Here is a 10560-nt window from a genome sequence, read left to right on the forward strand (position 1 = left end):
AATCTTGACGCAACGACTTGTCAGTCGAAATAAAGTCAATAGCAACCTTCCAGTTGCTGAGGCTCTACTCAAGATATTACTGGTTTTCATTGAGATTATCTGAAATAGACTCATGTACCTAACTCGCCCTACAATTTTCCTTTAGTTTCTTCTTTTTATCTCGTGTCGTGTGAACACTAATCCCTTCCAAAAATGCAAAGTTTTAAAAACATATCTATATTCGTCAGTAAACTGAGAGGATTTATCTAGAGCAGCTCAAGTTAGACAAATCCGTTGTGTTTGTAAACATATCGCCATTTTGGAGGCTATTGACCTTGCTTGAGAAGCCGCCATTTTTTTTGCCTGCCGAGGCGGAAGGATCCCTGCCTGTAGAGTTTGGTGATGAGGTCGATGTGGCGGCGTTAGACACTAGGCACTCGGTTTAATGATTTTCCCTCAAATTATGCATGCATTTTGTTACTTTGCTACTTCACTTTCTTAAACAGCAGTCGGACTATGCAAAGTACAAATCGTTTCCTTGTTTTAGACTCAGACATGCAACGAAAACTGAAGTCATTTTTCTTTTTTTTTTAATGAGAAAAGTGTTGGAGTAGTACTGACTTGCAAATGAAATCCTATGTTGTCACAAATACAATGCCAATGCAGACTAAAAACCACGTCAACACCTATGTGGCGACTTGGCGGGACAAATTGGCGGGAATTAACCTGGTTCACTGCGGCGGTTTTAAGACATCAGAAGTGTTTTCTGATATTTTCGAAGCTGTTGACACATCAATGTACTCATTCAGACTCACTCTTCCATTTCAAGTAATCTCGATGTATAGATCTTCGGGGCTAAAGTCGCATAGGTTTCTGACGAGGCCCTTCGATCTGTTCCTTGTCAGGCTTTAGAAGTTGAATGTGTAGATAGACCTTGGGCCCAGTCAAAATACGTCGCAGAGTGGCCTCCAAAGATCTGCTTAGAGATTACGGTGTGTTCGCATGGTGGCGGATCCTGTCAAGTATGATGTATGGTTTCTCACTACGGTCTGCCGCGCACTAAGACGACTACATGCTGGATTTTCCACCCCAAAACGCCCACCGTTTGTGCGTACCAAATGAGCGGAGAAATCACTTATCGCGGGTTTCCCTAAAGAGGCAGTTGTAATTGTAAGTGTCCTGATCGGGGGACCTGTCTGCCGATGATGGATCGGTACCGGCACGCCTCAGGTCCGCCGCCGGCGCGAAGCCGCCTCCCAGCCGCCGAGCAGATTTTCTGCCCCGCTCACCCCGATACTTTACGCACCTAATGACCGGGAAGATTTTCACACACCCAGTGTAACTGTTACTTAAGAAACTAAGGGGATTATTTAAACGAAAGTTGTTGGATGCCATCTGAAACGCCTGGTTCAAAAATCTGTCCAGTTACGTATACGTTCATGAATAAGTGTTACGTTGCGTATCTTATTACCTGGATGTCCCACCGTCATAAAGCCACACACAATATTGTTGCAGCACCGGGTCGCAGAGATAGAGTCCAATCGTTGCAAAATAGGCATATGCTGTTATGGTTATGTTATGTTAGAGTTGTTTGAGACTTAGAAAAAGGAATGCTAAAATGACAAGCTGGAGTATAGCAGGTTTTCCCGTAAGTATATATACTGTTTCAGTTGCAACTGAGCTTTTGCCCATTTGGATGCATACTTAACTCCAACACCTTTTCATCTCATCGACAAGTTAATTTCAATTACAATAATGACTTAGATTTCTATAGTATCTCCTTTTCGTTTTTTTATCATCGGCATGTTTTCTATGGCCAGTCTTGTTAAATGATAAAAATGTTGTCTGCAGTTTCATATCCCACCGGGCTATTGAACTTTTCTTATTAGATTGCTTGTTGAATTTGAAAAACCAGACGCATACAAATCTGAGTCAGCAAATTATCATTCATACCAGACGATGCAGAAAGTACGAACAAAGTTCAAAACGATAAACATCGGCGCGAAACTGTCTTTATTTAGCCGCACCCACACCGAACATTTGTGGCCGCTCACCGAGCGTACCTTTAAAGGTCGCGGGGTCAGAGGTCGCGCAGTAACGCCCAGACCAGTTAGTGCTGATGACTTGGCAAAAACGGCCGTCTCCGCTTTAAAAGTTTTGAACAAAAGAAAGGAAGACAAAATGCAAGAAAACAATCAGTGACATCCTAAAGCAGCGGCCTTGACTTTGTTAGGCGCAGAGTGCGACAAGACAATCCCTTAACATACATACATATTTCTTACTCTGAAACGTACACTAAGTTCAACTTTCAATATTCTCTATGGTCAGTATTCTTTACCTGTCATGTGTAAACTCTACCGTCTTTTAAAAGCGAATGATGTTGAGAAAATTGAGCTCCTTTCGAATTCTGTTCAGCTTGTGGAAACAATTTCACACGGGCTGTCTTGGATTGTCCAGAATCAAGTTAACTTTGATTAACTCCTACCATCCGTGACTAAAGACGTAGGTAATTATTTAGTCATACTAACACCGCTCAAGGAAACATCTTGGATCTTCTTTTCTGTCCTCTGCAGACAACTCCAAAATATTAATGTTTGTGCAGACTTTTCTAATAGATACCAATCGCTTCAATAATGACTAAACATCATCCTACCAGTCTTAAGGGACTTAGTTAATCATCATATTCTCAGTTTATATCTTTGATTCTTCATGTGTTGTTTTTGCTTCAGTGCTTTGCCTACTTGTTATTTTGTTATCTTGTTTTGTTCTCTTGTATTTATCTATCCATGTATTTGTATTCTTTTGCGGTGGTGGCATGAATGTAAGTCACGACTTGAGTGTGCCGTCACCATGTCTTGTAAATATATGTTGCAAAAATAAAAAAAGGAAACATCTGATCAATATTTTCTTACTGCGCAACAAACGCTTTTACTTTCACAGAGGCGAGCGGGTTTGCCTAACTGTGAAACATACCTGGTAGCCTCGTAGCGCCACCTAGCGATTTTGAAACGAATGTGACTGAAAACCAACTACCCCTTCAAAACGCGTCCCTTGTTACCCATGAGTGGATTCCTTTTGTCTTATTACCAAAGAACTAGTAATTTTGATAAAGTCTTGACTTATTGATGTGTTGATAATTTACTACGTGGCTAGATGCTCATTAATTTACGGCATTGATAAAACTCAAGTTTGGCTTTCTTATTGTGTGTAATTGAAATATGACTATCATGATATGCAATAATGCGGTGCTGTAGTTGTTGACCCCTGCCCTTTGCCCTTTGATCCAGGTGACGGGAAACTTGCATCCCAGATTTTGACCCTGCACGGATATCAAGGTTAGAGCACTGAAGACTACACCGCACACAAACTGCGCATGTCACAGAAGACGCCATTTTGAAAGAAAAAAAATCATTTGACCCCTAGGTCAATGTCAAATAAGTTTATCCAAGACAAATTCCTTGAAAACTAAACCTGATATGACATTGACAAACAGTTCAAAGTCAAATATCAGTTTTCCAACATGGCGTCTTCTCTGATTTGTGCCGTAAAGGCAATCACACATCTATTAGATATGACGTGGGGTGTACGTTCAGCACCTATAGAAATATTGGTTATTGAAGCCAAACGTAAATTTTCTTTAAAACTTTGAGAGCTTTCCAGATCCAATAAGTTCATATCCAGACAGATAATATACTACTCCTACACCTCTTACTTACTCCTTTAACGCTATGCCCGTATATGTAAACTGCTTTTTTCTCTTAATAAAATTATGCTCTTTTTTGTGTGTTTTTATTTAGACCAAGGCGACGGCAGCAACGACGATTCGGATGAGGCTCAGGCCCGCTTGCGGCTAAAGAGAAAACTGCAGCGGAACAGGACGTCATTCACACAGGAACAGATAGAAGCACTGGAGAAAGGTAAAGTCTGGCTGTCTTGAAAATTACCTTTCAACTGTTCAAAACAAATCCTTTAGAAATATCATTACGAAACTAAGAATTAGTGCCCACTCCCTACAAATCGAAAAGGGTAGACATCACAACACACCAGCCACTCGGAGAGACTGTGTCCAACATGCCATGATAATATTGAAAATGAAACCCACTTTATAATGGATTGTCCAACTTATGATAGAGAGAGACAAAAAATGTTACAGTCTATCAAATGCAAATCTGATACTATGTTACCACCTACCAAGACAGAAATGTTCAATATGTTACTATCATGTCCTGCTGATATATCTGCCTATGTCGGTCAATTTATATATAACTCATTTAAAAAACGTGACAATATTATACTATCATGAACCAGCACATAATGATAGCCTGATTGTAAATATTATATACCATGTGTAAAATAGATTAGTCTCTTGGATTTTTAGATACTAGTAACTCATGTAGTGTTCTGTTCTGTATGTATTGTATGTTCAAGTTGCCAAACACTGTATCCTCTACAGTTGTCGTGCAATAAAGTTATATAAGTTCTAGTTTTCTAACCAGATAGAAAAAGGCCGCAGCTATAGTTCAAGAATAATATGTGTACTAAACCGAATAACAATATATACACTAAGAAATAACATTCCCTTAGATAAGAAACGTTCAAGGTATGTACAGATTTAAGAAAGAAACCACGGGGCTCCGCTTAGTTAGAAGCGCCATCAGGCAACTTGCGTAAAACAAAAATAAATTCCACATTTACATCTGCGTTGCTTGCTTCATTGTTGACTGTCCCAAGTCAATGAAGCATGCAGTCCATTGACATTCTAGTTTAACCCGAGGAGCTTGTAATGACCAACAACCTTTCCCCTGCTATAAACCCGCAAAGAGGACCCACTACCCTGGTCATTAACTATTGTTATTAACTTGCAGTGTTTAAGATGACCCACTACCCTGGTCATTAACTCGTGTTATTAACCTGAAGAGTTTGAGAGGACCCACTACCCTGGTCATTAACTGTTGTTATTAACCTGCAGAGTTTGAGAGGACCCACTACCCTGGTCATTAACTATTGTTATTAACCTGCAGAGTTTGAGAGGACCTTCTACCCTGGTCATTAACTGTTGTTATTAACCTGCAGAGTTTGACAGGACCCACTACCCTGGTCATTAACTATTGTTATTAACCTGCAGAGTTTGAGAGGACCCACTACCCTGGTCATTAACTATTGTTATTAACCTGCAGAGGTTGAGAGGACCTTCTACCCTGGTCATTAACTATTGTTATTAACCTGCAGAGTTTGAGAGGACCCACTACCCCGACGTGTTCGCGCGAGAACGGCTGGCGGCGAAGATTGATCTGCCCGAGGCCAGGATACAGGTAGGAACGTGATATATCTCCCATCGAAGTGCCCAACCTCCAAACACAAGTCTTTCGATAACTCATTTTAATACAGCTAGTGAAATCCATTTCCACCTGACTACATTATGACGTGGTAGTCACGACGTTTCCTAGTGACTTTATTTATAGCCAAAGTAAAGTGGCTACAAAGCCCACAAACGTGGTGTTTTTTTACCTGTCTTTCAGACTACATTATGGCAATGACAATGACAATGGCAATGACAATGACAATGATCTTTATTGCATATTCCTGCCCAACATGGGCTAAATGCATTGGGTTGGATAACTTTAAGTATACGTGAAACATGTTACGTCTTATATCATCTAAAATCTACATAGATAGTTACGACGTTTCTCGGTAAAATTATGGCCAAAGTAAAGTTGCTAAGCTTACGTCGCGTTTCTCACCTGCCGTTTCAGGTCTGGTTTTCCAACAGACGAGCAAAATGGCGGCGAGAGGAGAAGCTGAGAAACCAGCGTCGTTCCCAGGACAGCGACAGCTCGTCCCCAAGCCGGATACCCATCAGCTCCAGCTTCAGCACGGCCACCATGTACCAGCCCATCGCGCCCCCTAGCGCCCCCGTCATGTCCCGCAGCAGCCACGCCGGCCTGACTGACAGCTACTCCTCCCTGCCACCGGTCCCAAGGTGGGAAAAGTGCGTCACCGTTTCCTTACTACAAACCGTGCCTCCGTGTCTGTTTGTTTGTCTGTTTGTTTGTTTGTTTGTTTGTTTATTAGGAAACTCCATTAGTTGGATACATCAAACTAGTCTTCCTGGAGCCCTCTACATACAGTCCAACAAAACACATTACAATAAATTACACATATAATGTCGATCAGTCCATTTGTTCCTTGTTACATACTGTGGCTCTAGCTGTGTATGTCTGTGTTTGGTGACCGAGAGTGGGCTTAGAGCTGCAGTACCTATGAATCCCTCTAGATGACGTTTTTGATTGAAAGAAAGCTTCGAGCGCCATTATTTAGCAATGTCCAGCCAAACTTTGAAACATTTTAATTGTACAAGGCTTCATAAAACTTGCAATTACTACCACCTTTTAACATATTTGGATCATCCGTCATTTCGTATTTATGTCATTACTAAGTTTTTTGAGGATAGAGATTCATTGATGACACACGTTTAGTGATCTTAGCACTCTGTATCTACAATATTCCAGTTTTAGGATGGCTTTATTTATTGTCTCTCGCCCTTCCTTCCTTAGCTTTTCCGTACCCGGCAATATGGCGCCCATGCCCAGCATGCAACAGTCACGTGACCAGACGTCATACTCCTGTATGATCCCGCACTCCACCGCCATGACACCTCGGGGGTAAGACTGCCGTACATAGAAATAAATATATTAATGCATGAGTGAGTGAATGAATGAATGGATGAATGAATGAATGAATGAATGAATGAATGAATAGGTGGGTGACCTATATTGCAAAACAGTTATACAGGGTAAAATGTGTGCATATGGCAAGCAGCAATAATCATCTGCAACTTATGTACAAATCCGCATATACAGTAAACACAAAGAAAAGTCCAGCTTCTGGTTTGCCGTGATAACCAACACATTTCCTAGGAAGATTAGATACTTTTTTACATCCCATAATTTCTGGAATACCAATTCATTGGATTAAAACTCACAACACTTTACATTCGCATGCATCAACAATATTTGCGCGTATTACAATTTGAATCATGAGGATTTGTGCATTATAGATTATTAACAATTTCGTATTAGATTGTCTGAGTTTAAATCAATGCGAGCAGAAAAATAAGCTTGCGATTGTTAACTTTCTTATCTATTCCTCAGCTATGACTCATTATTTATTTGTTTGTTTGTTTGTTTGTTCCTCAGCTATGACTCTCTGGCCCTGGGCAGCTACAACCCGACCCACGCGGGGCATCACGTGACCACCACGCACCCCTCCCACATGCAGGCGCCGAGCATGCCGGGACATAGTCACATGTCCCACGCTAACGGGGGCTCAGCAGGTAACCATAGTTACCGGTGCCTAGTCTTACACTAACGGGGGCTCAGCAGGTAACCATAGTTACCGGTGCCTAGTCTTACATTAACGGGGGCTCAGCAGGTAACCATAGTTACCGGTTCCTAGTCTTACACTAACGGGGGCTCAGCAGGTAACCATAGTTACCGGTGCCTAGTCTTTCACTAACGGGGGCTCAGCAGGTAACCATAGTTACCGGTGCCTAGTCTTTCACTAACGGGGGCTCAGCAGGTAACCATAGTTACCGGTGCCTAGTCTTTCACTAACGGGGGCTCAGCAGGTAACCATAGTTACCGGTACCTAATCTCCGAGCAGATGTTTGGGGAGACTGAGTCATTACGTTTTCCCATCTTCCTTTTCTCTGTCACTGAAACTGCTCCACGATAAACTGGGTTCCATCCTATTCAGTCCAGCTCTCTTACGGTGGTTTACCGGTGATACCACAATCGGTAACCTTGGTTACTCTCCAAGCAGAGGTTAGGCTCCGGCTGTTTTGTAACGTTTTTTAGTCGTTTTTATCGGGCTTTCTATTTTTTTTTTATATCTTGCTGTGTCAAAGCCTAACCTCTGCAAGCAGGACACAACAACAAAAATGACAAAATAGAAAGCGTTAAAAAACAGCCGGAGCCTAACCTCTGCTTGGAGAGTAAACCTTGGTATACTAATTGCTATGGTACCAATGCTACCAACGGTACCAATGAGTTTACCCTTCGTCTTTTGTTGTTTCATCACCTCTGAGAAACAGGCTGCAAGGAAAAAAAACGATTTAGCCCTCACAACATCTGCTTGGAGATTAACAAATGCGGTCGGATTTTACCTATTAAAGTTGCTTATGCTCATGATCACTATTCAAGACGTTAGCTTTTTTTCATTAAAAACTATTACAAGCGCCATAGTTGTTCGTGGTAAACCCATCCAGGATAGTTACTATAAAGCATTTTATGTGACATTCTTTCAAGTTTCCTCGTTTGCTGCTTTTGACTTTCTGTTTATTTTTGTCAAATTATATGTTGTTTACATTTTCCAAGTTTAAGCATTGAGTAAACTTTTTCCGGCATGAAATCGAAGTTTATAAAATGTTGTTGAGTTTGCAGTAGAACACTCCACGCTAGCTTGCTGAAATATTTTTTAATGATGAAAAAGGCCTCCTGTTTTTCCAGGCCTGATATCGCCTGGCGTGTCCGTGCCCGTCCAAGTGCCCGGAGCGGTCACGGAGGAAATGACGTCACAACCCTACTGGCCGCGGATCCAATGAGGCTACAGTAGCTATCCCGGCAGGCACTGCGTGCAACCATCCGCCATTTGAAAACCCGAGGTCCAAACGGCAGCATGTATTTATTATTGAACGGGGAGAGATTTTGACAGTGTAACTTTTTGTATGTAAGACATCTCTATTGATAATCTTTGAGTGGATTTTGTGGTATAGTTAGAGTATTATCTGCTTTTATGAGATATTGGGGTAAAGCTTAGGCTTTCGAGAAATCAGCTTTGTAGCATACCAATGTTTATCATTTCATCTATTGCTAGGCTAGAATATTGTGATTTTCAGAGAAAGGAAAAGAATAATTCAGCGGAAAATTTGTTATAATGAACATGGTGTATTTTCAAACCAAGGTATTTGTAATGATTATAGATAGAAGTCTATGTAGCTCTTAATGACTTTCATAAACCTATCGCATTCGGTTTATTATGTTGATAGTATTATATAGATATGAGTTAGCTTATCCCTCGCTCTGCTGATGAACTTACTAGTGCAGACTTTTTTTATTTAGATCGTCGGTTGTCAGGGTAACCACACATCCATTGAACAACACCGAAACATTAATTTTTTTGTTATCCATATCCGATATTTTGTACGTTTTATGTCATTACTTGTCTTGTATAAATTTGCGTATGTTAGAATTTGTCAGAAGTTTGCCCGCGATATTTGGTAGGCCTGGATGGATAGATAGTTCAGTTATGCTTAATGAGGAAGTCAGCGTGGAAATCGGTATTTTTCTTGCTACAAGAGTTGCTTTTTGTTAATTTTATAGTTTGGTCTTGTCTAAATCGCATTCAGTTTCAGTTTTTCAAATCACCAGTATTTCTCATGCGGAATATTCCCAATTACTAACACTGCTCATCTTTATCAAATCTTTGGAAACACGGCGTTACTTGCTGTAGAATTCGGTTACCGTAGCATGTAAAAACAATGCAGCGTCCTAGAAAAAATATGTTTCAGAACACAGGCATATGGTGGAAATTATTCTTTTCAATGTCACGAATAACATTTTTATGTTTGTAAAGGCATCGTTTACTGCGCGCATGCCAGATTTTATATAACTCCAACAAACATATCAACTCTCATTTGAACCATAATCAATATTCTTGCAAGATAGTCATACTTAACTCTCTACCCGACAGCAAGAACGTGGCCATGTCTTATGTGACGGTCAGGCCCCCATTCCAATGGACGGAGATCGCGCTGCGAACTAGATAGGATTTGTCGAAACCTTGATTTCATGATTGGATTATCATACACCAATATCATACAAAATGTAAAGTTCAGTTCAGTTCAAGTGTAAAAATGTAAAAGTAGTTGAAATACATAGGAATCAAAGCACACAGAGCGGAAAAACATCTCTGAAATCTGTTCGGTCGCTGGACGGTCATAGCGAGGTCGCCATTCTACTTGAGTGAGGGAAATATCTTTTTGTGCACAGTGAATTTCAACCAATCAACCAGTAGCAAAAAGTGAAATCAGTTCGTTCCACCATCAGGTGATCAAAACACTTTATCAGATAATGATTTTTTTTTATCCGGGAAGTCATTAAAAGTTAACCAATGTATGATTTCTAATTTAAGTGATAGAATATGGTCATTACTTTATTTACAACAATGTCAAAACTTTACACTGCATCATAAAACTTCATTATCTTTGCAACATATTTTATAGCCACGAAGTAATTTGGCTTTTTTTTTAAATGTGCACTGTCTATCTAAATCCAGGTGACGATCATTTTTCAACTATTCAAGGTGAAAATGCAGGCAAGATCAAAGATTTGTATTTTATGAATATTATTGCAACCATGCGACCATATAAGTGTTTGTTTAGTCCATTGTGTATTCTGTTCTGTTCTAGTCGTAGTGTAACAGGTTGAAAACCAGTATTTTGTGGTGTTGGCTATATGTTGTGCAGTATAGATGTAGACGATTTGTACTGATAGGCGGTTACCTTGATGACGTCAACATGCC

At 40.5% G+C, this 10560-nt stretch overlaps 1 protein-coding gene across 1 annotated transcript in view; it reads left to right on the forward strand.

Moving 5' to 3' along the window:
• Window positions 1–9864, forward strand: part of LOC118414629 (paired box protein Pax-6-like) — a gene marked incomplete in the record, with an annotated part of 94710 nt that extends 84846 nt beyond the window's left edge. The window contains 7 exon segments of the mRNA XM_035818807.1: window positions 3267–3314; window positions 3777–3896; window positions 5209–5291; window positions 5733–5959; window positions 6534–6641; window positions 7176–7312; window positions 8487–9864. Coding sequence (XP_035674700.1) covers window positions 3267–3314; window positions 3777–3896; window positions 5209–5291; window positions 5733–5959; window positions 6534–6641; window positions 7176–7312; window positions 8487–8581 — 818 coding nt within the window.
• Window positions 9865–10560: the final 696 nt, after the last annotated feature.

The sequence above is a fragment of the Branchiostoma floridae genome, chromosome 4 (genome assembly GCF_000003815.2).
Source record: "Branchiostoma floridae strain S238N-H82 chromosome 4, Bfl_VNyyK, whole genome shotgun sequence".
NCBI classification, from domain to species: Eukaryota; Metazoa; Chordata; class Leptocardii; order Amphioxiformes; family Branchiostomatidae; genus Branchiostoma; species Branchiostoma floridae.